The sequence below is a fragment of the Ranitomeya variabilis genome, chromosome 1 (assembly GCF_051348905.1).
Source record: "Ranitomeya variabilis isolate aRanVar5 chromosome 1, aRanVar5.hap1, whole genome shotgun sequence".
Lineage (NCBI taxonomy): Eukaryota > Metazoa > Chordata > Amphibia > Anura > Dendrobatidae > Ranitomeya > Ranitomeya variabilis.
This window is the reverse complement of record NC_135232.1, coordinates 659,914,633-659,941,340: the sequence shown is the minus strand read 5'-3', so window position 1 is coordinate 659,941,340 and position 26,708 is coordinate 659,914,633. Positions and strand designations below refer to the sequence as shown.

Here is a 26,708-nt window from a genome sequence, read left to right as displayed (position 1 = left end):
GGACCCTATCATACTCACCCGGGGTCCCTGGGTCCTCTTCTGTCTTCTCCTGCCAGCCGGCTTTTTCATCATGGCGGGCGCATGCGCAGTGCGCCCGCCATCTGCTGCCATCTGCCGGCCGGCAGGAGAAGACAAGTTGGGGCTAAAATTAGGGTTAGGGTTAGGGTTAGGGTTAGAGTTAGGGTTAGGGTTAGGGTTAGGGTTAGGGTTAGAGTTAGGGTTAGGGTTGGGGCTAAATTTAGGGTTAGGGTTAGGGCTAGGGTTAGGGTTAGGCTACTTTCACACTAGCGTTTTTTGGCTTCCGTCGCAATGCGTCGTTGGAGAAAAAACGCATCCTGCAAAAGTGCTTGCAGGATGCGTTTTTTCTCCATTGGCTTGCATTAGCGACGCATTGCGACGGATTGCCACATGTCGCATCCGTCGTGCGACGGATGCGTCGTGCTTCGGCGGACCGTCGACACAAAAAAAACTACATGTAACTTTTTTGTGCGACGTGTCCGCCATTTCCGACCGCGCATGCGTGGCCGGAACTCCGCCCCCGCCTCCCCGCACCTCACAATGGGGCAGCGGATGCGTTGAAAAAACAGCATCCGCTGCACCCGTTGTGCGGCGCTTACAACGCTAGCGTCGGTACGTCGGCCCGACACACTGCGATGGGACGAGTACGACGCTAGTGTGAAAGTAGCCTTAGGCTTCTTTCACACTTGCGTCGGTACGGGGCGGTCGCAATGCGTCGGCCCGATGTACCGACGCACGTTGTGAAAATTGTGCACAACGTGGGCAGCGGATGCAGTTTTTCAACGCATCCGCTGCCCAGTCTATGTCCTGGGGAGGAGGGGGCAGAGTTACGGCCACGCATCCGCGGAAATGGCGGACGCGACGTACAAAAAAAAGGTTACATTGAACTTTTTTTGTGACGACGGGGGCTAAAGTTATGGTTAGGGTTGGGGCTAAAGTTAGGGTTGGGGCTAAAGTTAGGGTTAGAGTTGGGATTAGGGTTAGGGTTTGGATTAGGGTTGGGATTAGTGTTACGTTTGGGATTAGGGTTGGGATTAGGGTTAGGGTTGGGATTAGGGTTAGGGGTGTGTTGGATTTAGGGTTTTGATTAGGGTTATGGTTAGGGTTGAGATTAGGGCTGTTTTGGGGTTAGGGTTGTGATTATCGTTAGGATTGTGATTAGGATTATGGATCGGGTTGAGATTAGGGTTAGGGGTGTGTTGGGGTTAGGGTTGGAGTTAGAATTGGGGGGTTTCCACTGTTTAGGTACATCAGGGGGTCTCCAAACACGACAGCCAATTTTGCGCTAAAAAAGTCAAATGGTACTCCCTCCCTTCTGAGCTCTGCCGTGCGCCCAAACAGTGGTTTACCCCCACATATGGGGCATCAGCGTACTCGGGATAAATTGGACAACAACTTTTGGGGTCCAATTTCTCCTGTTACCCTTGTGAAAATAAAAAATTGGGGGCTAAAAATCTTTTTTGTTGGAAAAAAATATATTTTTTTATTTTCACTACTCTGCATTATAAATTTCTGTGAAGCACTTGAGCTTTCAAAGTTCTCACCACATATCTAGATAAGTTCCTTAGGGGGTCTAGTTTCCAAAATTTGGTCACTTGTGGGGGTTTCTACTGTTTAGGTACATTAGGGGTCTGCAAACGCAACATAACGCCCGCAGACAATTCTATCAAAGTCTGCATTCCAAAATGGCGCTCCTTCCCTTCCGAGCTCTGCCGTGCGCCCAAACAGTGGTTTACCCCCACATATGGGGTACCAGCATACTCAGGACAAATTGGACAACAACTTTTGGGGTCCAATTTCTCTTGTTACCCTTGTGAAAATAAAAATTTGGGGGCTAAAAAAATCTTTTTTGTGGGAAAAAAAATATTTTTTATTTTCACTACTTTGCATTATAAACTTCTGTGAAGCACTTGGGCATTCAAAGTTCTCACCACATATCTAGATAAGTTCCTTGGGGGGTCTATTTTCCAAAATGGGGTCACTTGTTGGGGGTTTCTACTGTTTAGGTACATTAGGGGTCTGCAAAGGCAACATAACGCCCGCAGACAATTCTATCAAAGTCTGCATTCCAAAATGGCACTCCTTCCCTTCCGAGCTCTGCCGTGCGCCCAAACAGTGGTTTACCCCCACATATGGGGTACCAGCATACTCAGGACAAATTGGACAACAACTTTTGGGGTCCAATTTCTCTTGTTACCCTTGTGAAAATAAAAACTTGGGGGCTAAAAAATCTTTATTGTTAAAAAATATATATTTTTTATTTTCACGACTCTGCATTATAAACTTCTGTGATGCACTTGGGCATTCAAAGTTCTCACTACACATCTAGATAAGTTCCATGGGGGGTCTAGTTCCCAAAATGGGGTCACTTTTGGGGGGTTTCTGCTGTTTAGGCACATCAGGGGCTCTCCAAACGTGACATGGCGTCCGATCTCAATTCCAGTCAATTTTGCATTGAAAAGTCAAATGGCGCTCCTTTGCTTCCGAGCTCAGCCATGCGCCCAAACAGTGGTTTACCCCCACATATGGGGTGTCGGCGTACTCAAGACAAATTGTACAACAGCTTCTGGGGTCCATTTTCTCCTGTTACCCTTGGTAAAATAAAAATTTGGAGGCAAAAAGATCATTTTTGTAGAAAAAATGCGATTTTTTTATTTTCACGGCTCTACGTTATAAACTTCTGTGAAGCACCTGGGGGTTTAAAGTGCTCACCACACATCTAGATAAGTTCCTTAAGGGGTCTAGTTTCCAAAATGGTATCACTTGTGGGGGTTTCCACTGTTTAGGCACATCAGGGACTCTCCAAACGCGACATGGCATCCGATCTCAATTCCAGCCAATTCTGCATTGAAAAAGTCAAACGGTGCTCCTTCACTTCCAAGCTCTGCGGTGCGCCCAAACAGTGGTTTACCTCCACATATGGGGTATCGACGTACTCAGGAGAAATTGCACAACAACTTTTGTGGTCTAATTTCTCCTGTTACCCTTGTGAAAATAAGAATTTGTGGGTGAAAAAGTCATTTTTGTGAAAACAAATGCGATTTTTTATTTTCACGGCTCTACGTTATAAACTTCTGTGAAGCACTTGGGGGTTCAAAGTGCTCACCACACATCTAGATAAGTTCCTTGGGGGGTCTAGTTTCCAAAATGGTGTCACTTGTGGGGGGTTTCCACTGTTTAGGCACATTAGGGGCTCTCCAAACGCGACATGGCGTCCGATCTCAATTCCAGCCAATTCTGCATTGAAACAGTCAAACGGTGCTCCTTCACTTCCAAGCTCTGCGGTGCGCCCAAACAGTGGTTTACCTCCACATATGGGGTATCGGCGTACTCAGGAAAAATTGCACAACAAAATTTGTGGTTAAATTTCTGTTTTTACACTTGTGAAAATTAAAAAAAATGGTTCTGAAGTAAAATGTTTGCAAAAAAAAGTTAAATGTTCATTTTTTTCTTCCACATTGTTTTAGTTCCTGTGAAGAACGTAAAGGGTTAATAAACTTCTTGAATGTGGTTTTGAGCAGCTTGAGGGGTGCAGTTTTTAGAATGGTGTCACACTTGGTTATTTTCTATCATATAGACCCCTCAAAATCACTTCAAAGGTGATGTGGTCCCTAAAAAAAACATGGTGTTGTAAAAATGAGAAATTGCTGGTCAACTTTTAACCCTTATAACTCCCTAACAAAAAAAAAAAATTGTTTCCAAAATTGTGCTGATGTAAAGTAGACATGTGAGAAATGTTATTTATTAACTATTTTTTGTGACATATCTCTCTGATTTAAGGGCATAAAAATACAAAGTTTGAAAATTGCAAAATTTTAAAAATTTTCGCCATATTTCCATTTTTTTCATAAATAATCGCAAGTAATATCGAAGAAATGTTACCACTAATTTGAAGTACAACATGTCACGAAAAAACAATCTCAGAATCAGCGGGATCCGATAAAGCGTTCCAGAGTTATAACCTCATAAAATGACACTGGTCAGAATTGTAAAAATTGGCTCGGTCATTAAGTACCAAATTGGCTCTGTCACTAAGGGGTTAAAGGAATATGTTCGTGACGCCACCTGTGGTATTCGGTCAGAGTGACCGACGTTGCATTAAGGGGTCCACTGGGGTGATGTTATGGCAGCTAGATGGTATACCTTCCCACAGGTGACGTGTATCCCCAGGGCTTCCCAGTGTGTAGATGGAGGATGGTGTGAGGCGCAGTGAAAAACGAGGACACAAGGTTGCAGTCTCTTTACCTTTTTACTGAAGGATTCAGCATCCACAGTCCAGAGCACCAGATCACAGGGCAGGCAGAGTCCGGCCGGTCCGAAGGCAAATTCAGAGTCCCCTTATCCAGGTGGTAATCAGTAGCCTTTCTCTAGCACCTGGGTGTTGCAGTACCATATTGCTGAGCCTCTCATAAGGTCCTCACAACTGTTGTAGATGTTCTAGATGTTATGTCTCTTTCTCTGTCCCCCTGATGGTAAGGATAGGACAAACCCGTATGACTGATGGCCTGAGGCTTTTTACAGGGACTCTAGCACGCCCCGGCCCCCACAAGTTGCCACCGTGCCCAGGGCCGTATTTAGAGTTTCTGCTGCCCTAGGCACTTTTAGTGCTGCCTCCCCCTTTGGTGAGTATGACACTATCGGCAGTGACTTTGGCAAGAATCGCTGATGTGAAAGTCGCCTTTTGCAGCCGATCGGGCAGTTTTTCTGCATCTGCCGCGTAACGGATCACTTACGGCAACACTGCGTTCAGCCTCATTCATTCCCTATGGGATTTGCGGCACTTGCCATGATCTGGCAAATGCGGTACCATACCTCCCAACTTTTGAAGAAGGGAAGGAGGTATAAAGTTTGCGGCAAATTTTAGGCCACACCCATTTCACAACTAGTCACACCCATATCCACGTCCCAACCACAACCATTTAGCACTGCTGATCACACTGTTTTATATACAATAAATATAAGCAAAAAAAAAATATGGCCACAGTGCTCTATACTGTATAATGACCGCACATGATGCTCCATACTGTATAATGGCCACACATGTTGCTCCATCCTGTATAATGGCCCCACATGATGCTCAATACTGTATAATGGCCACCACACATGATGCTCCATACTGTATAATGGCAACACACAGTTCTCCATACTGTATAATGGCCACACATGATGCTCAATACTGTATAATGGCCACACATGATGCTCCATAGTGTATAATGGCCACACATTATGCTCCATACTGTATAATGGCCACACATAGTGCTCCATACTGTATAATGGCCACACATAGTGCTCCATACTGTATAAAGGCCACACACAGTTCTCCATACTGTATAATGATCCCACATGATGCTCAATACTGTATAATGGCCAAACATGATGCTCCATACTGTATAACGGCCACACATGATGCTCCATACTGTATAATGGCCATTGGCCACACATGATGCTCCATACTGTATAACGGCCACACATGATGCTCCATACTGTATAATGGCCATTGGCCACACATGATGCTCCATACTGTATAACGGCCACACATGATGCTCAATACTGTATAACGGCCACACAGTTCTCCATACTGTATAATGGCCACACATGATGCTCAATACTGTATAATGGCCACACATGATGCTCCATAGTGTATAATGGCCACACATGATGCTCCATAATGCATAATGGCCACACAGTGCTCCATACTGTATAATGGCCACATGATGCTTAATACTGTATAATGACCCCCCCCTCCTGTATGCATGGCTCATATTCCCCCCCCTCCTGTATGCTTGGCTCATATCCCCCCTGTATGCATGGCTCATATTCCCCCCCTGTATGCATGGCTCATATTCCCCACCTGTATGCATGACTCATATTCCCCCCCCTGTATGCATGGCTCATATTCCCCCCCCTGTATGCATGGCTCATATTCCCCCCCTGTATGCATGGCTCATATTCCCCCCCTGTATGCATGGCTCATATCCCCCCCCCCCTGTATGCATGGCTCATATTCCCCCCCCCCTGTATGCATGGCTCATATTCCCCCCCCCCCCGTATGCATGGCTCATCTCTCCACTCCACCCCACCCCCTGCTCCCATCTTGAATGGCGCGGCTTACCGTCCTCCTTCATCCCCCCTCCCCTGTCCCCCCATCCCTCCGTCCCTCATACTCACCTGATCCTCACCGCGCGGCCGTGCCGACATCCCTCTGGCTCTGTCCCGACTCCCGGCGCCTCACCTTCTTCCTGCGTGAGTGGTCATGTGATACCGCTCATTAAGGTCATGAATATGCGCATATTCGTGACCTTAATGAGGGGTACCATGTGACCGCTCATTCAGGAGCACTGCAGAAGCCGAGACCAGGCATCGTTGGAGCAGGGTGAGTATCGTCTTCAAGGAGGGTGGGTGGGAAGCGGTTGGGAGGCGGGCGGGCAACCGGGGAGGCGGGGGGTTGGGCGGGGTCGGTCCCGAGGTGACCCAGGTTTTATAAAAAAAAAACAAACCTTGCTCAGGTGCCGCCCCCTGCATTGTCCCCGCCCTAGGCACATGCCCTCACGTGCCTAGTGGCAAATATGGCCCTGGTGACATTAACCCTTCATTACCCCATATCCCACCACTACACGGGAGTGGGAAGATAGTGGCCAAGTGCCAGAATAGGCGCATCTTTACAGATGTGCCTTTTCTGGGGTGGCTGGGGGCAGATGTTTGTAGCCAGGGGGGCTAATAACCATGGACCCTCTCTAGGCTATTAATATCTGCCCTCAGTCACTGGCTTTACCACTCTGGCGGAGAAAATTGCGCGGGAGCCCATGCCAATTTTTTCCGCCATTTCACCCTTTATTTTACAAGCTACAGTGCCCAAATTTTGCACATACACTACTAACATTAGTAGTGTGGAATTTTTCAAAAAAAAAAGGGATATGAGATGGTTTACTGTATGTAAACCATATCTCATATCCTGTTGGGTTTGTGAAGGAGAAATGAAAAGCCGGCAATTGAATTACCGGCTTTTCTATAGAACACCGCTGCGTATTTCTCGCAAGTCACACTGCTGGTCCGTGTGTAATCCGTATTTTTCTCGCCCCCATAGACTTTCATTGGCGATTTTTTTGCGCATTACGGTGACAAACGCAGCATGCTGTGATTTTCTACGGCCGTAGAAGACCGTATAATACGGATCAGTAAAATACGGCTGATAGGAGCTGGGCCATAGAGAATCATTGGGCCGTGTGTTATGCGTATTTTACGGGTGTATTTTCTGTGCTCATACGTCCGTAAAACTCGCCAGTGTGACGCCGGCCTTAGGGTATGTGTCCATGGGCCGTTTTACATCCGGAATAGCAGCGGATTGAGTGCTGCGTGGAGCCGCAGCATTCAATCCGCCGCATCCAGATGTTACAGCATAGTGGAGGGGATTCCGGACATGCGGCAATGTGTGCACATGTGTGCAATGAACACATCCGGCATCATCGCGTCTCCAGAAGAGGGCGGGGCTTAGGGCAGAGCGAGTTTTCCGCTCCGTCCAAAGCGCCGGCCATCCTGAACGTGGACACGCACCCTTAGGATCTTCTTGTGTTTTTAGTGGGTTGATTTGTGGTCTGTTTATTTTATACTTATTATTGGTAATTTTTTAAATATATTTATTTGTGTTAATAATTTTTGATATATTATATTACTACTTTATTTTTAATACAGATTTTTATATGGAAAAAAATACATTGAAGAAAAAAAAACTGATATAAACAATAGATCATTTTCTCATGAGGCCTTCAGCGTAACCTCATTATAATGTGAATTTTGCAGGTGATTCATGTTCCGTCCTGAAGGTTTAGAGCTGGAGTGGCCTCTGCTGGTAACACCTAGTACTGCATAACAGATGGAAGCATTTTATTGGTTTCGCCAGTAGGTGTCAGTAGCGCTCAGTGTAACGGCATCACAGAGAGATCAGGAGACGTAATATCAGAATCTGGGGAGATAGGGAGAAAGTACAAATACAGGAGGAATATATATATATATATATATATTTACATTTTCATGTTTTGCATAGTTCATTATTGTTACCTTCAAAGCATCAACCGAATAATAATTATTGCAGATGTGACTGAGGGTTAATAATGATCTGTTGAAAAAAGAAAAAACAGCTCCGACTCTAGGGGCATTGTAGCACGGAAGCCAAGGGATCAAATGTAGAAAACATTCAGCGTCTTAAAATGTCGATGTTTATTAGAAAACGAAGTACAAAGTTCAATGCATAGACAGTCTTGAATGTTTGCATTGAATTTTCTAATAAACATCACAATTTTAAGAAATTGGATCTTTTTCTACATTAATAATGATTTCCCGATGTAAAATGAATATTTTCTGTGTGTATAAAAAGTGGATGTCACGCTGTATTGTCCAGTCCTGCCCTGCATTGTAGACTAGTCTACAACGTGGTGCTATCACAGGCGCGGCTACACACGTCGGTCGGCATGGGGTCTCTTGGGCCGTCCCGGGCCGGCCTCCTCCCACTTTAGGACACTGGTTCGCTCTAGTTCCCCCAGTGTCACAAATACCGAACCTAGTGCAGCGCCCCGAACGGATTGGCACAGAGCAGTCTAGAACCCCTAGACTCAAAGCGATCCAACACTCAGCCTCCCTTGGTGGCCGGGATTACAGGCGCACGCCACTGCGCTCGGCGACGTCACATGCTGCTATTACTGTCTAGAGGCTGCAAGGAGCCGTGACGTCATCGGGAGCCACAGCGCCATCTAGTGTCTGCAGGATGAAACTGCCATAAAGTCAGTAACATAAGTGTAGAGCTGCATGTGTTAGTTTATACCTGTTAGCATGTATACACCGTCACTGAGTGTGAGATTGGTGGGGGCAGACACCCATTCATGTGAATTTCAGCTGATCGGTGGCTGTGACCCCAACTCATCTCATATATCGATGACGTAACCTGTGATCTCGTCCCTGGAAGCCCCCTTAACCGATACAGATAACTCTCCCACCCCATCCCGCCCAGCACCATGACCGACAGTTGTCAGGATCCGCTGCTACCAGGCCACATAGAGCCCACATTATGGCTTCTGCACAGATTGCTACTCAGCTCTCCCAACTTCCTGAGTGGCATCTGTAACAGATCTCTACCCACTTAGTGACAGTAATGGTGGGCATATTAGTCGTCACCCAGCTTTCTGAGAAACAAATGTGAAAATCCATATAGTTTAATGTGTTCAGGCGGTGAGTTTCTTCTATGGCAGCGCTCGGGTCTTATCTCCAGAGAAGACAGTGCTCTGCTCTATGGAGCAGGTTCGGTTCCGGCCCTGCGTGACAGGAAGGGGTTAAACAAGAACGCCGGTCTGTATAAGAGGATCACTAGGGTGCGTGCTGACGTCACCCCGGAAGAGGAAGTGTATGAAGTGGTGGAACGCAGGCGGCGTGCAGGTACTGCTCCTCCGTGTATGGCGCTGGTTATGGCTGCTGCTGCGGCGGCTCTCTGCGGACGGCTGTGTGTGGGGTTTATCTTTGTGGCCGCCATTACCGGAGACCATTGGATTGTGAGGGATTTCTTTCAGTGTTTAGTGCTGCTTAATCCCCCCTGCTGTGTGTTTGCTCCTTGCATACAAACCATCGGTATGAAATCCAGCTCTGTGACCTGGCCTCCTTATGTAGGCCTGAAAGCTGCCTATGGTCTGCCAAATACAAAGCTACTTCTACTACTACTACTAGCGAGTGCTGGTCTCCTGGGTTGTAATGGTGGAGATGGAGTGATGAGCACATCCAGACTTCCTATCTAGCCCTTTATAATGCTTCAGGTATCGGTGGGAATAAGTAACATGATGGTTTTAGGAGCAATGTTAATGGATTCCAGGTTGCTGTACAGTTCTGTAATAGTGTGGATATAAACTACCTTCTCAGATCCAGATACCCTGTCTTTGACAAACCAAACAAACCCCTTGTCAAGTGTACAGGTTTTGTCCAGTGCTATGGATCCTGCTTAGGAGGGTGGTTGGGAATAGCACAAGGAAGCCATTCATTTACTAGTGTCTCACGGAGTCATGGTTTTTGCACAAGACCTTAGATATATGCATCAAAATCTCTTTTTACCACTCTGTGGGGTTATAAAGAGTCGGCTTATAAATAAGTCTTGTATGAGAGGATTTAACCCCAACTGAAACACGGGGGGGGGGGGGGGGGAGAATCCTAGTCAAAAATACATCATGTTAAATGTGCTATCATATGCTGAAGCTCTTTACAGATAATTACAGTCCCCATTGGAGATCCTGGAGGAAACACACTCAAGCACGGGGAGAACATACAAACTCCTTGCAGATGTTGTCCTTGGTGGGATTTGAAACCTGTGCTGCAGAGCTAACCACTGTCACCATGCTGTGATTTTTCTAATATCACAGTTCACCGACTGTGAACATACCTTAAGCCTCAACTTCCTTTCTCTCACCTGTTATTCCTATATGAAGTTTGAAGCACAGGAGAGCAGTAGCTGAGACGAAGGGCAGGTGCAGATGACTATGCTCTCATCTCAGAGAATTGGGTGACACTGATCAGACTGTGATTAGAGTGTGATCTGATTCTTTTGGAGGGCAGCAGGACACCTGCTAGAGTCTGTATATTCTCCTTGTGCTTGTGTGGGTTTTCTCCCACACTCAAAGGACACACTGATAAGGAATGTAAAGAGCTGTGTAGTTAATGGAGCTAAATAAATTATATAAATGAGAAAAACCCTTTCATTCTATGGTTTCCACGGGCCCATTGATTTGCATGGATGAATATGATCCAAATACCGGATCAAATGTTTTGTTTTTTTTCCTTTACACCGCCCCCCATCCCCCGGTTGGACTGGATTTAGATACAACTTTTCAAAAATTGTGATTGGTCTGTACTTAAAAGCAAAATGAGACACTGTTTTCATAATTCTGTCTTGACTCTTTACCAGGTCTTGCAGCAGAATGCCCAGACATGCAGGTATAACCCTTGGTGTCGCCTCTCTGGTGGGTACTACAGTTGGATGTCTTGTTCTGTGGAAGCTTATCAATCGCCGGAGGCAGCAGCTGTGTACTAATGTTGACCACAAAGACTTGTGTACTGCGTTGGCCGCAGAGATCCATGGATCGGATCAGAAAGTGCATCAATCTTTAGAAAGAGAACGATCTGTGTTTTCTGTGGAAAAACTTCTGCAGGCTCCAATAAAAATAGTCTCTAAGGCTGAAGAATGGGAGGCGGTGTGGCCTTCATTACAGCGAGACCTTGACGAATACCCAGTACTTGGGGTGGACTGCGAGTGGGTATGTTTTCAGATGTTTGGGCTCTCCTAGCCATTGTTGCTACCGTACATCTAAAAGTTTTGAAACTTTCGAGTATAAAATATTTATCTTCAATTCCCCAGCACGTGAACTTTGACTTGCTTACAAGTTCATTTCTAATAGTGCCTGCTTTGCCCACTTTATATTAGTCATGCAGTTTTCCCCCACCCCTCTGTAGTAATCTGGCTGCATTTACTGGGCACATGTTATCTAGACAAATTAGGCCAACTTCGTAGTCGGCGTTGTCATCAGCGATGTCCCTTTTCTTGGCATGTCAGTATGCAGTTGGAAAGGTGCATGCGTAGACAAGGCACATTATTCCAGAAAACTGGAAAAACTGATTTGTGGCCAGATCACAACTGAGGGGATACGTGACTGCTGTAAAGTGAGCAGAGAAGGCATGTCTGCAAATGTAAGTTAAGTTAATTGATGTGATGAATGCTGCCCATTTCAAGATGTTACTTTATCCTTTACTATACCTCCTTTTAAAGGTAATCTGTCAGTTTGACAAACCCTCCTAAGCCGTGTGTGTTCTGTTCTTCCCTCCCCAACACTGCCTATGAGATCAGCTGAAGGTATTGGTTGTAATGGTGCCATCAGCTGTGCCTGGAGAACAAAAGTGCTGCTGGAGATGAGCCTAAGCTAATTTCTGCTTTACTATGCAGTGAGAGTAGACTGTCAGTCATTACATGTCTCACCCTGGTAACATCGCTTTCATATAAAATGAGCTCTGGAGGCAGATTTTCTGGCGATCTGTGTTCAGTCCATGGATCCCGAACAACTCATCTAAATACTAGGAAGATGTCCTTTTATTCATCTTCTATGACAATATAGACACCTTAACTCTTTCGACCATAGGTATTTTCATTTTTGCATATTCCTCTTCTGCTCCCCTTCCCAGAGCCATAACAATTTTGTATTTTAAATCTTGGTTAGTATGGTCATTTCAGGGCTTTTTTTTTTTTTTTTACCTTTTGCATGCTTCAATAGCCTCTATGGGAGACTAGAAGCTGCACTACTTCAATTGCCTCTACACACAGGTGATGATCACATCGCCTGTGTAGCAGAAATGCTCACTTGCTATGAGCGCCACCCGGTTCTCATAGCAATCCAGCTATGACAAACCATCGGTGACCCACGATCATGTGACGGGGTCACCCATGGGCAGGATTAGTGATGTGCTTCTGGTAAGCACGTTAAATGACGCTGTCAAAAATTGACAGCAGCATTTAACTAGTTATCAGCCGCAAGTGGAACACTATTCCACCTGAGGCTGTTGCAGGCACATGTCAGCTGACATGAGCCCGGAAAGGTGCAGACTCGGCGCCAGAGCCCACAACAAACAGGGGGAGTCCAACATCGGCATACTGTTACACCCGATGTCGGGTTGATCCTACTGACACTCCCTTTTAAAGGATTATTCCAATCTTCATAAATGAGTACTGCAAGTGCTTGTAAATGCAAGCAATTTTCTGCTTATTAAAACTTTCCGCCGTTATTGAGAGATTGAATGCCGTTCATGCCCAGAAATACTACCTACTTGCAGATATAGGCTTAATTTGATGGTAAAATGCATAAAAGCGAACCTGTCTGCAGGATTTTGACTGTCAGGTTGGCAGTGTTATACTGATTAAAATGATACCTGGCGTGAAGAAATCAGTCTTGTGGTTTTTGTGTTAGAAGTTTTCGTGCTCCTGGGCGGGACTGTAGGCAGTCTGATCTTCCTACTCTAAACCAGAGAAACCAAGAAGAGTCCTGCCCACAGGCTGCCCCAAAGCACAGTCTGTCTCTATGATGAGGAACATGTTTGTGCTTCAAGGCGGCCTGTGGGCAGGTCTCTCCATGGTTTCTCTTGCTTAGAGCAGGAAGATCACTCTGCCTACAGTCCTGCCCAGAAGCACAGGCATCTCATTAGCTGAAAACTTCTAACGCTGATTACACAAGAACCACAAGAAGGATTTCTTCACCCCAGTAGTGGCTACAGGGATAAAATTAACCAGTATCCTCCCTGCAGCTGTTCTTTCCCAGTCATATCTGGGTACAGGGAGTTATGGTGAGCGTGGCTGTACTCCCTGCACACTACTAGGCAGCCTGTATGGGGAGGGCAGGCTCTCAGTGCTGGCAGTGATTGCAGCGCACTCAGTCTCACAGTATAGAGACTGGAAGGGAGTTTATTTTCTCTGCAGGTAGTGAAATTGGTCATGCCCTAAAAACACCCTTAACATTGTTTATGGCTTGGTGCCTTGGAGACCGACCTCCCCTGCTAGGCAGCAGAACACGTGCACTATTTACGATCCCTATTGCTTCAGGAGAGTGATAGCAGTAGTGGTCTGTCTAAAAAGCTACAATTGTAAAAGAAGTTGGTGAGATATTAATGGCAGTGAATTGCGATAGTGCTTGTTAAAGCGTTCTGACAATATCCATCTATGAAGATGAAACTAAACTTATTTTTAAAGGGGGTTATCCAACTTGGCGATGACTCTTCTGCAGGATTGTATAGCAAAAGTCTTAAATGATTCTAGTCTGAAAATTCACATGTAAACTGTGGCAGCTCTCAGGGCAGTGTGAACTTCAGCTGGACCTCAAATTCTGGTATTCTTGGTGCCTCTTCTGATTACTAGGCCCCTACGTGTGTGTGTGGTTGTGTTTGTTTGTTTTTGTTTTTTGTTAAAGACCTAAATGTGGACACTGCCTCTAGAGATGATTTGCTCAGCTGTAGTAACTGGCTTTGTATGGAAACTCTGTACTACATGAATACGTGGTATGCTTCTTAAGGTACCTTCACACTAAGCGACGCTGCAGCGATACAGACAACGATGCTGATCGCTGCAGCGTCGCTGTTTGGTCACTGGAGAGCTGTCACACAGACCGCTCTCCAGCGACCAACGATGCCGAGGTCCCTGGGTAACCAGGGTAAACATTGGGTTGCTAAGCGCAGGGCCGCGCTTAGTAACCCGATGTTTACCCTGGTTACCAGTGTAAAATGTAAAAAAACAAACAGTACATACTCGCCTTCGCGTCCCCCGGCGTCCGCTTCCTGCACTGACTGAGTGCCGGCCCTAACAGCAGAGCGGTGACCTCACCGCTGTGCTGTGCTTTCACTTTAGGGCCGGCGCTCAGTCAGTGCAGGAAGCGGACGCCGGGGGACGCGAAGGTGAGTATGTACTGTTTGTTTTTTTACTTTTTACACTGGTAACCAGGGTAAACATCGGGTTACTAAGCGTGGCCCTGCGCTTAGTAACCCGATATTTACCCTGGTTGCCATTGTAAAACATCGCTGGTATCGTTGCTTTTGCTGTCAAACACAACGATACACTGCGATCTGACGACCAAATAAAGTTCTGAACTTTAATCAACGACCAGCGATATCTCAGCAGGATCCTGATCGCTGCTGCGTGTCAAACACAACGATATCGCTATCCAGGACGCTGCAACGTCACGGATCGCTAGCGATATCGTTTAGTGTGACGGTACCTTTAGAATGAATCTCAAATAGTAACTTATGCTAACGGCCCATTGTGACCCTTCATCTTATCTATTTATTTTTCAGGTGTCTGTAGATGGGAGAGCAAACCCGATTTCCCTGCTACAGATGGCCTCCCACAGTGGCTTCTGTGTACTGGTCCGTCTGCCTCGCTTGGTCAGCACTAGCTGCAACATTCCCAACACCTTAGTGGCTCTTCTGGCGTCCAGTAATGTTCTGAAAGTCGGTGTAGGTTGTTGGGAAGATGCCTCCAAATTGATGAATGAGTATGGGCTCTCTGTGAAGGGCATTGTTGACATACGCTATCTTGCAATGAGACATAGGTAGGTGTCTTTTACAGATTTGTATTCACTATTGATCCAAGCAATTGTGTAAATTGGGATTAGCCAGTTACATAACTGGTTATCAATTTAAATGTGGCAAGTATCTTTTGTTCAGACACAAACTACCAGATTTTTCAGATTGAGACACACTGGACCATAAGACACACTTGGGTTTTAGAGGAGGAAACTACAGGAGAAAAAAAAATGAAATCAAAATGTGGTCAGTTCTGTACTAATATCCCCAATCCTGGTAGGCATGGTCTCCCTCATCCCCATCCTGGCATACATGGCCCCTTTCAGAAAAAAACATAAAAAAACCCACAAACCATTCTGCTTGCCTTCCCTACGCTCCCTCGCAGCGTCCTGTTCTGATGGCAACAGCTGATTTATGCTTCTAAGCATCACATGGCAGTGATGTCATACCCTGCCTACAAGCCAAGGACAGCTGCTGGAATACTTGCTGCTCCCCACGCCTGGAGTGTGTATGGAGAGCAGTGAATATTCACTGAGCTTCAATAGTGGGCACAGTGTTGGCTGCAGCTTCCTGGCATATGTGTGCCAGCTACCAAAGGGGATTAATATAATGAGTATTCATTTCTCTTCAGCAGCAGGTACAGGAGTTGCACCCCCCCCCCCCTCCATTTTCCTCCACTTTTTGTAGGAAGAGTGCCTCTTAGTCTGCAAAATACAGTATATAATGTAACACTGAAAGATCTTAAAGGGCTTTCCAGACTTGCTATGAGTATGTAGTCTGACTGCAGACTTCTGAAGCCTTACAGTTGCCACAGCCTGTCAGGATTTTCTGGTGATAAGCAAGCATGTGATTTTCAGACTTTATGGCCACATTCCTACTAGATGGTCTAGTTGGTATGAGCCTGTATGTACCGTATTCTTCGGACTATGAGACACACCGGACCATAAGGCACACCCCAAATTTGGGGTGAAAATTGCAGATTTTTTTTTTTTTTTATAAGATGGGGTCAGTCTTAGTGTCCGAATTTACAGTATCTTACCTGAGGGCTGGCGGTGGCAGAGCAGGGTCACAGGAGGCATGGTGTCGGCAGAGGTGGGGTGATGCGGTGTGGCGTGCACCTGAGCAGGGTCCCTTCCTGCTTAGGTGGGTGACGCCACGGCCTGGTGTCCATGGGGGGGTTCCAGCAGTGGTGTGGCGGCGGCAGAGGTGCGGTATGGCGTTCGCTGGGTCCCTTCCACCGGTGAGGTGACGCAGCTGCCCGGAATGCAATGTGAGCAGCAGAGCCGGGCTGAATATCGGTGGCGGTGGCCATCTTCCCGAGGCCGCGCGTGCGCAGATGGAGTGCTCTGATTCAGGAAAATGGCCGTGCGTGTGCAGATGGAGATCGCGGCGGCCATTTTCCTGAAGCCGAGATCTAAATCTGCAAACTCAGCTTCAGGAAAATGGCCGCCACGATCTCCTCCATCTGCACACGCACGGCCTCCCGCGGCCATTTTCCTGAAGCCCCGTGAAGCAGAGCACTCCATCTGCGCACGCGTGGCCTCGGGAAGATGGCCGCCACCACCGATAAACCGGTGATCAACCCGGCTCTGCTGCTCACATTGCATTCCGGGCCGCTGCGTCACCTGACCGGTGGAAGGGACCCTGTGCACGCCATACCGCACCTCTGCCGCCGCCACCACACCACTGCCGGTAAGCATGCATTGCGACTATTAGACGCACCCCCCAATTTTCCCCTTTTTTTGGGGGGGAAAAAGTGCGTCTTGTAGTCCGAAAAATACGGTAAATCATACTTGTAGTCAAATGACTGCCCTTTGTCGCCGGAATCCGAGAATGCTGAGAGCTTGTGGGTACAGTCACATAGTAACTGGACACTCAAACCAAGCCTGATCCATGCCTCTTAAAAGGACTCACTCTGTGAGAATAGGTTTTTAAGTAACAGGTGTCACTGGCAATCTTTCTACACTGTGACAAAACGAAGTTCTGTTTGTTTTACCCCTTAAAAATATAAATATATATATAATTATTTTATATTTTACCTTTTTATTTTCAGGAGGGACATTTTTCAAAACAGCCTGAGTCTTAAATCGCTGTCTGAAACTATCCTGTGCTATCCTCTGGCCAAATCTTTTCAGCTTCGTTGCAGTAACTGGGACGCCGAGGAATTCACACAGGACCAGGTATGTGTTTATATACCCCTTGCATAATACATCTATCAATTATTTTATTTTTTTTTTTTGTCATCTTGCCTTTGATGTGACTGTCACCAGAATTGCCATCTAATCTTAGAGCAGCATAATGTAGAGGCAGAGACTGATTCATGTCCCTTACTGGGCTGCATAGGGTAATTTTGATTTCCTGCTGGTAAAACTGATGTTTGTCACTAGAGGACTAGTAAACTTGCTGCTGTATAGTTCTCCATATTCATGAGCTCGGTATAACCCCACCACAGATTAGCAGTCTTTTGCCTTTGCACAGTGGCATTCAGAGCACTGCTAGATCTGCAGCAAATAGACCAGTGATTTTTTTACCCTTCGCCATGACAGCACCCACTGGAGAGATAGGGATCCGCCCCAAGGAACAGGAAACCTACAGAGACATAAAAGGGGGCGGTCCCCCTCTCCTCCTCAGTTTAGGTTTCCTGTTCCCAGGGGACAGGATCTCTGAAGACTACAGAAGATCTTACCTGGGCTAGGAGCATCCGCCTGTGCGGTTTCTGCGGGAACGGCAGGGGATGCAGTCCAGATGCAGCGTCGGGGGAGATTCCGTTAGACGGCTCCCCCCTCGTCTGGCCGGCATGTGGGATGGCTGAGTCCGGGAGAGACGCCGATTCCACAGGAGCAACGCTGCAGAGGTGCGGCCTTGAAGAGGCTCCAGACGCGGACCACCAGGTAAAGGGTCCGGGATCTGCGGCACAGCTGCAGCGGCAGCCGGTACACCGCTCCATAGCGCAGGCCGGGATAATGGCGGCCGCACATGCGTGGAGCGGTGTAAGAATCCCCAGAATGACCCGGAGGTAGAGGAGCACTTCCGGGTCACTCACACAGCGGTGGGGGAAAGCGCGGTTTCGCGCATGCGCAGTGCACCGCTGTGGGAGAAAAGAAAAAAAAAAAAAAAAAAAGTTTACTGACCGGATCCTGGCCTATAAAAAGGGGGAAGTTGCAAACGCACAGGCGATGCAACATGTCGTCCCCAGGCAAGACTGTGGACCCAGCAGGTGAGCCAGCCAGCAGAAGGTCCTCAGATGCCAGCCACAGGAGTGAGACCAAGGATTCAAGATCCAGAAAGTCGCAGCCTCCTATTTCGGTACCGTACAGCTTCACTGGGTGAGTGTGATTTCCCCTCTGCCTATAAAGCTGACACCCTTTTCCACAAATGTCTTCTTCTCCCAGGCCAAAAAGAGACAGAAATCTAAGCACAAGCAATGTGCGTTATGTGACGAGCCTCTCCCAGATTCCCACCCCAAAAAACTCTGCAATCAGTGTATGGCGGAAACAATGCAGAGTCCATCTATGTCGGTCACAGATATATGGGCCATAATTAGAGAGGAATTATAGGCCATCTCACAAGCCAGTACCCCCCCTAAAAAATCCGGGAAAGAAAAGGCTATATCCAGCTCTGAGTCCGAGGAGGAAGGCGTTATCCACTCAGATTCCTCGCAGGCGTCATCCTCTTCCTCAACACATTCCGACATTGAGGGTCGAGCTTGTTTTCCCCTTGATGGGGTGGACAACCTAGTAAAGTCCATCAGGAATACTATAGGTTGTGAGGATACAAAAGACGACCAAACTGCACAAGACATCATGTTTGCAGGGTTGGCGGAGAGGAAGAGAAGAGCATTCCCAGTAATTCCTGCGGTTAAGGCACTGATAAAGAGGGAGTGGGAGAAACAGGACCAGAGAGGTTTTCTCCCGTCAGCCTCCAAAAGGAAGTACCCCTTTAATGATGAGGAGTTAATTTCATGGACTAAAATCCCTAAGGTGGACGCTGCAGTCGCCTCCACCTCAAAACAGTCAGCTCTACCAGTCGAGGATGCGGGCCTACTTTCTGATCCTCTAGATCGGAAGGCAGAATCGTCACTGAAACGATTATGGGAGGCTTCCACGGGCATATTTAAACCATCAATTGCCAGCACGTGCACTGCTAGATCCATGCTTGTTTGGATTGATCAGCTGGATCAACAGATCGAACAGGGGGTCTCCAGACAAAAATTGCGGGATGCGATACCACTAATTAGAGGTGCAGCAGCATTCATGGCCGATGCTTCAGCTGACTCTCTTCGCCTTGCAGCAAGATCAGCCGGTCTAATTAATAATGCCAGACGTGCGTTATGGATGAAGAGCTGGAAGGGGGATACGCAGTCAAAGGCTAAGATCTGCGCTATTCCGTGTGAGGGTGAGTTTTTGTTTGGGAAAGCATTAGACGAGATCCTCAAAAAAGCAAAAGAGAGGAAAAAAGCCTTCCCTGACCCCTCAATTCCTTTCTATAGGAAGACCTTTAGGAAGAGGCCGTTCGGGAAAAGAACACAAAATGAAAGATCGTCACGATGGGCCACAAGAGAGGGAAAACAGGGTGGCACTATGTTCAAAGGCCCCCCCTTCCGTAGAGATAACAAATTTTGAAACACCAGACACCCCAGTAGGGGGCAGGTTAATAATATTTAGCACCCAGGAACTTGACGTGATTTTTCGCCATTGGGGAAAGAAAAATTTTAAGGAAGGAATGAAAATAGAATTCCTCCAAATTCCCCATGATTCCTTTATTTTAACAGCCCTTTCCTCACCTGTGCAACAGAAGGCCCTTGAACTGGAAATTAGAAGTCTTATAGTTAAAAATGTTTTAGTTACGGTGCCAAAGGGACAAGAGGGTAAAGGGTTCTACTCTCCGTTATTTTTAATCCCTAAACCCGATGGTTCATTTCGAACAATTATAAATCTTAAAAAACTCAATACGTTTATTAAAAATTATACGTTTAAAATGGAGTCTATTAGATCGGCCATTAAGCTCCTTTTTCCAAATTGTAGAATGGGCGGCATTGATTTAAAAGATGCCTACTACCATCTCCCTATCCATAGTAGGTATCAAAAATACTTAAGAGTGGCAGTAACTCTTGAGGGGGAGATTCATCATTTCCAGTATACAGCCATGCCCTTCGGTCTCTCCACGGCACCCAGGATCTTCACGAAGGTAATGTTAGAAGTAATGGCCTACCTTCGCCAGAGAGACACATTAATCATTCCCTACTTAGATGATTTTTTAGTTGTAGGAAATTCATCCCTTCAGTGTGCGGAACGATTAGCTGACACTGTCTCGTCCTTAGAAAGCCTGGGCTGGATCGTCAACTATAAAAAATCCAGACTCATCCCACTTTCTCTTCAGACATTTTTGGGATTTAATCTAGATTCCATAAAGCAAAAATGTCTACTTCCCCAAGAAAAAATATCTCTTATAGAGGGTAAAGTTGTGGCGGCCATTCACAAACCTCAAATGTCCCTGAGAGCAGGAATGTCCTTGCTAGGATCCCTCTCCTCCTGTACTCCAGCCGTTCAGTGGGCACAACTTCATACCCGAACATTACAACATCAGATACTTCGGGAACAGAGAAAATTTCTGGGGCACCTTGAATCGAAAATAACTTTATCCGAGAAAGTCTTATCCTCCTTAGAATGGTGGCTAAATAAAGACAACCTAGCGGGGGGTGTCCCTTGGGTAATATCACCATCCCACACGATAACTACGGACGCTAGTCCCCACGGGTGGGGCGCACACATGGGAGATAGATTCTGCCAGGGAACCTGGGATAAGAATGAGGATTTATATTCATCAAACCTGAAAGAATTGAATGCGGTAAACTATGCACTGCGTCAATTTCTCCCACAGCTACGAGGAAACCACGTCAGAATCTGTTCAGACAACAGTACGACAGTGGCGTATTTAAACAAACAAGGCGGCACAAGATCAGACGCTCTAATGTCTTCCGCAAACAGTACCTTAATCCTGGCCGAAAAGCATCTGTTGTCCCTCTCGGCAGTCCACATCAAAGGAGAGGACAATCAACAAGCGGACTTTCTAAGTCGACACACTCTTCATCAAGGAGAATGGTGTCTCAATCCTCACATTTTCCACAAGATAACATTGTTATGGGGCAAACCCCAAATAGACCTGTTCGCTACAAAACAAAACAAACAAGTCCACAAATTCGCATCTCGGTCCCGTGCAGATCACCCGGACATTCTAGATGCTCTTCAAACACCATGGCAATTCAAGCTGGCGTATGCTTTCCCTCCGATAATTCTGCTTCCACAAGTAATACGGAAAATCAGGGAAGAGCAGGCCAGGATAATACTGATAGCGCCATTCTGGCCCAAGAGACCATGGTTCTCGTGCCTGCGGTCAATGTCGGTGACGGATCCTTGGGTCCTTCCCTCAATTCCAAACCTTCTCTCTCAGGGACCTTTCTTCCACCCTCAGGTGGACAGCCTCCACCTGACGGCCTGGAATTTGAAAGGCAGATATTAAATTCCAGGGGGTTTTCAAAAGGCCTAATTGATACACTCCTGCTTAGCAGGAAACCATCTACGACAAAAATTTACACCAAAGTATGGAAGAAATTTCTACAGTTCCATACTAGTTCAAACCCCTCTGAAGTCCCAATAAAATCTATATTAGAATTTCTACAGAAAGGGAAAGAGTTAGGTCTGTCAGTTAACACATTAAAGGTCCAGGTGTCTGCTCTGGGTGCCCTCTATGGCCATAATATTGCTGGTAATAAATGGGTATCCCGCTTCATCACGGCCTGTGAACGAGTTACTCCTGTCCACATACCTAGGGTAGCTCCTTGGGATCTAAATCTAGTCTTAGACTCTCTAACAGAATCTCCGTTTGAGCCTATAGACACAGCATCTTTAAAACACTTGTCGTTAAAAACAGCCTTCTTAGTAGCCTTAACATCGGCTAGAAGAGTCAGCGACATTCAGGCCTTGTCGATAGATCAACCTTACCTTCTCACATTTCATGACAGACTAATCTTAAAACCGGACCCCCTATACCTTCCTAAGGTAGCAGGGAAGTTCCACAGGTCACAGGAGATACATCTTCCTACCTTCTTTAAAGACCCCTCTACTCCTGAAGAACAAAAATTCCATACTCTAGACGTCAGGAGAGTAGTTTTGCAATATATTGAGAAAACTAGTAGTTGGAGGCAGAGTAGGGCTCTGTTCATATCCTTCCAGGGCAAAAAGAAAGGATATGGAGTCACAAGAGCAACATTATCCAGGTGGATAAGAGACGCTATCCGGTTGGCCTATTCCATGAAAAATGAAGAACCTCCGGAGGGCATCAAAGCACATTCCACCAGAGCCATGGCTTCTTCCTGGGCCGAAAAAGGGAACGTGCCAATCGAAGATATATGTAAGGCTGCAACTTGGTTGGCTCCTTCCACTTTCTATAATCACTACAGGCTCGACCTGTCTTCCGACTCTGACCTACACTTTGGCAGGACTATCCTCAGCACGGTGGTCCCCCCCTAGGTGTTGGTCTCTGGAAATCTCTCCAGTGGGTGCTGTCATGGCGAAGGGTAAATAGCCGGATTACTTACGGTAATGCTCTTTTAATGAGTCCATGACAGCACCCAGTCACATCCCTCCCTAATAAAAGCCAATGTAATTACTTCTATGAAGTTTATATTCTGATGATACATTGTGATGATTGACTAACACTGGCGGTCCTCCGGGTACTCTGAAATTAAACTGAGGAGGAGAGGGGGACCGCCCCCTTTTATGTCTCTGTAGGTTTCCTGTTCCTTGGGGCGGATCCCTATCTCTCCAGTGGGTGCTGTCATGGACTCATTAAAAGAGCATTACCGTAAGTAATCCGGCTAATTTTTTTTATGAAAATGACAGCAAGCAGCTCAATGACATTGCTGTTATCGGGGTCTGTACCTCTTACATTATGTTGCTCTAATGGGGTAGCAAAAACCTGGTGACAGATTCCCTTTAAGCTTTTCAACAGTGTGGGTGAGAAACTTTAAGCATCTTAAAACTGCAGCCGAGTTGGTCAACTAGGATCCTCTAACATTTTTTTGTTTTGTTTTGTTTTTCAGGTGTTTTATGCTGCCAGAGATGCCCAGGTTTCTGTAGCACTTTTCCTACAGCTACTTGGCTTCTTCTCCTCTGATGATTCGACCCCATGGGATTTCATTCTGAGCAAATGCCAAGGGCTGATTGATGTTCCGTTTAAAGGAAAAGGTGTAAATGGAGATATAAACATCATTCCCAGACAGAAGAAGGAAGGTCTTCTAGAACAGTCCAGCACAAATTCTCAGGGCGATCCCCGCAAAAATAAGAAGAAACCTCTGGGAGTGGGATATTCTGTGAGGTATTTCAGTTTGACTATCACAGAAGAATTTGATGGTTGATAAGTCCTATACTAACCCTTGTATAAGTTTATGTACATAAAGAAAATCTTGCTTGTCCAGATTTGGTGACCCCTCTCCAATGACAATGTCCATTCCTAGATGCAGACAAGCTCAGTACACCTCCGTTCCTTACTCTGTAACAAGGGGTACTGCTACTGCCATATGACTACTTGTGCATGCACTATTTTGCTGTATGAGAGGCCTCAACACATGGAGTAAGGGCTCATTTCCACTTGCGAGAGAAAAAACGGTCCGTAATCTGGACCGAAAAAAACGGATGTAATGTATGCGATTGTTATGCGAGTGCAAAATATATATAATTTATTTATTTTTTTTAATCAGATTGCACTCGTCCGTTTTCCTCGCAAGTGGAAATGAGCCCTAAAGCTTGAAAACTGTTGCTCACAAACATCCAGATTTTTGCTATAGGCATGTTTTGGAACACTAAAGCCCAGCTACGTATCCATATGTTGGTTTGGTGTCTAGAATCCCTAAAGACATCACAATCCCATGTGGCTGATTATTTCCCCAATCTCACTTGTTTTGTTTTTTCTTTTTCTTTGGCTTCTTTCCTGCCAAGAGATCATCAGGTTTTGCTGCAGAAAAAAATGCTGAGAACACCTGGTGTGAAATTGCCCTAAATGCAGCTCTTTAGGTCAATTCTCCTAGATCTGCACACATTTAACAAAGCGTAAAGTGATGGCCTGTCCTAAAGTTATAATCCCTTTAAAACCAACCAATCTTATTCTTTTAAACAGGTTTTTCCAAAATTGAAAGTGATTTTAAATTAATATATGTATAGGTGCTTCTCACAGAATTAAAATATTATCAAACAATTTATTTCAGTTCTTCAATACAAAAAGTGAAACTCATAGTCATTACAAACAGTGATGTATTTCAAGGGTTTTTCTGTTAATGTTGATTATTATGGCTTACAGCCAATGAAATCCCAAGTCATTATCTCAGTAAATTGGAATAATTACCAAACATCTGCAAAGGTTTCCTAAGCATTTAAAAAGGTTCCTTAATCTGTTTCAGAACCCTCCCCAATCATGGGGAAGACTTCTGACTTGACAGATGTCCAGAAGGCAGTCATTGTCACACTCCACAAGGAGCGTAAGCCATAAGAGTTCATTGTTAAAGAAGCTGGCTGTTCAGAGTGCTGTATCCAAGCATATTAATGGAAAGTTGAGTGGAAGGAAAATATGTGGTAGAAAAAGGCACACAAGCAATTGGGATTACCACTTTCTGGAAAAGGTTAAGAAAAAGCCATTCAAAAATTTGAGGGAGTTTCAAAAGGAGTGGACTGCTGCAAGAGTCATAGCTTCAAGAGCCACCACACACAGACGAATCCAGTACATGGGCTACAAGTGTCGTATTCCTTGTGTCAAGCAACTCATGACCAATAGACAACGCCAGATGTCTTACCTGGGCCAAGGAGAAGAACTGTACTGTTGCTTAGTGGTCTAAGGTGGTTTTTTTCAGATGAAAGTAAACTTTGGGACCTAGATTACCAAATGAAAAGCAGAGTCTGGAGGAAGAGTGGAGAGGCCACAATCCAAGCTGCTTGAGGTCTAGTGTGAAGTTTCCACAATCGGTGATGGTTTGGGGAGCCATGCCATCTGCTGGTGTAGGGCCACTGTGTCTTATCAAGACCAAAGTCAGCACAGCCGTCTACCAGGAAATTTTAGAGCACTTCGTACTTCCCTCTGCCGACAAACTTTTTGGAGATAGAAATTTCTTTCTCCAGCAGGACTTGGCACCTGTCCACACTGCCAAAAGTGCCAATACTTGGTTTAAAAACCGTATCACTGTGCTTAATTGGCCAGCAAACTTGCCTGACCTTAACCTCATAGAGAATCTATGGGGTGTTGTCAAGAGGGAGATGAGACACCAGACCCAATAATGCAGACAAGCTGAAGGCTGCGTTCAAAGCAACCTTGGGCTTCCATAACGCCTCAGCAGTGCCACAGGCTGATCGCCTCCATGCCACACCACATTGATGCAGTAATTGATGCAGAAGGAGCCCTGACTAAGTATTGAGTGCATTTACTGAACATACATTTATTCGGACTCCCATGACAGCACCACGAGAGAGGGGATCCGCCCTTCAGGAACAGGAAACCTACAGATACAAAAGGGCGGCACCTCTCCCACGTATCAGTTATATTCCAGAGATTGAGAGGACTACCGCGGTTAGAAGCACATGATATATATAGATAGATATAAAGTGGGGCAAAAAAGTATTTAGTCAGTCAGCAATAGTGCAAGTTCCACCACTTAAAAAGATGAGGAGGCGTCTGTAATTTACATCATAGGTAGACCTCAACTATGGGAGACAAACTGAGAAACAAAAATCCAGAAAATCACAGTCTGTTTTTTTATCATTTTATTTGCATATTATGGTGGAAAATAAGTATTTGGTCAGAAACAAAATTTCATCTCAATACTTTGTAATACATCCTTTGTTGGCAATGACAGAGGTCAAACGTTTTCTGTAAGTCTTCACAAGGTTGCCACACACTGTTGTTGGTATGTTGGCCCATTCCTCCATGCAGATCTCAACCCTATAGAAAACCTTTGGAGGGATTTGAAAGTCCGTGTTGCCAAGCGAAAAGCCAAAAACATCACTGCTCTAGAGGAGATCTGCATGGAGGAATGGGCCAACATACCAACAACAGTGGTTGGCAACCTTGTGAAGACTTACAGAAAACGTTTGACCTCTGTAATACATCCTTTGTTGGCAATGACAAAGTATTGAGATGAAATTTTGTTTCTGACCAAATACTTATTTTCCACCCTAATATGCAAATAAAATGATAAAAAAAAACAGACAATGTGATTTTCTGGATTTTTGTTTCTCAGTTTGTCTCCCATAGTTGAGGTCTACCTATGATGTAAATTACAGACGCCTCCTCATCTTTAAGTGGTGGAACTTGCACTATTGCTGACTGACTAAATACTTTTTTCTCTTCGCCACGACAGCACCCACTTGAGAGAGGGGATCCGCCCCTAGGAACAGGAAACCCTATGGAGAGATAAAAGGGGCGGTCCCCCTCGCTCCCACAGTTGGTTTCCTGTTCCTACGGGAGACGCGTGGAGAGAAGAGGATACCCAGCCTGGATGCCGCTTGCGCGGTTTACCTTTATGGGACGGCAAGGGCTCCAGAAGCTGGAAGCAGCGTCGGGGGTCC

The 26,708-nt window shown here is 45.9% G+C and overlaps 2 protein-coding genes across 4 annotated transcripts in view; one reads left to right on the top strand and one right to left on the bottom strand.

Annotated features, from left to right (window-relative positions):
- LOC143775137 (uncharacterized) overlaps positions 1-26,708 on the bottom strand; it is a 140,435-nt gene that overhangs the window by 72,794 nt on the left and 40,933 nt on the right. The gene's annotated exons all lie outside the window — the stretch shown is intronic.
- LOC143775152 (exonuclease 3'-5' domain-containing protein 2-like) overlaps positions 9,291-26,708 on the top strand; it is a 77,631-nt gene continuing 60,213 nt past the window's right edge. Inside the window, exons 1-6 of one of the 2 annotated variants that reach the window (XM_077262997.1) lie at positions 9,444-9,554; positions 10,952-11,300; positions 14,869-15,125; positions 17,153-17,279; positions 23,201-23,475; positions 23,615-24,243. In XM_077262997.1, coding sequence (XP_077119112.1) covers positions 10,965-11,300; positions 14,869-15,125; positions 17,153-17,279; positions 23,201-23,475; positions 23,615-23,681 — 1,062 coding nt within the window. In that variant the 5' untranslated portion in view covers positions 9,444-9,554; positions 10,952-10,964 and the 3' untranslated portion in view covers positions 23,682-24,243. The other variant, XM_077263004.1, reaches the window with a different exon arrangement.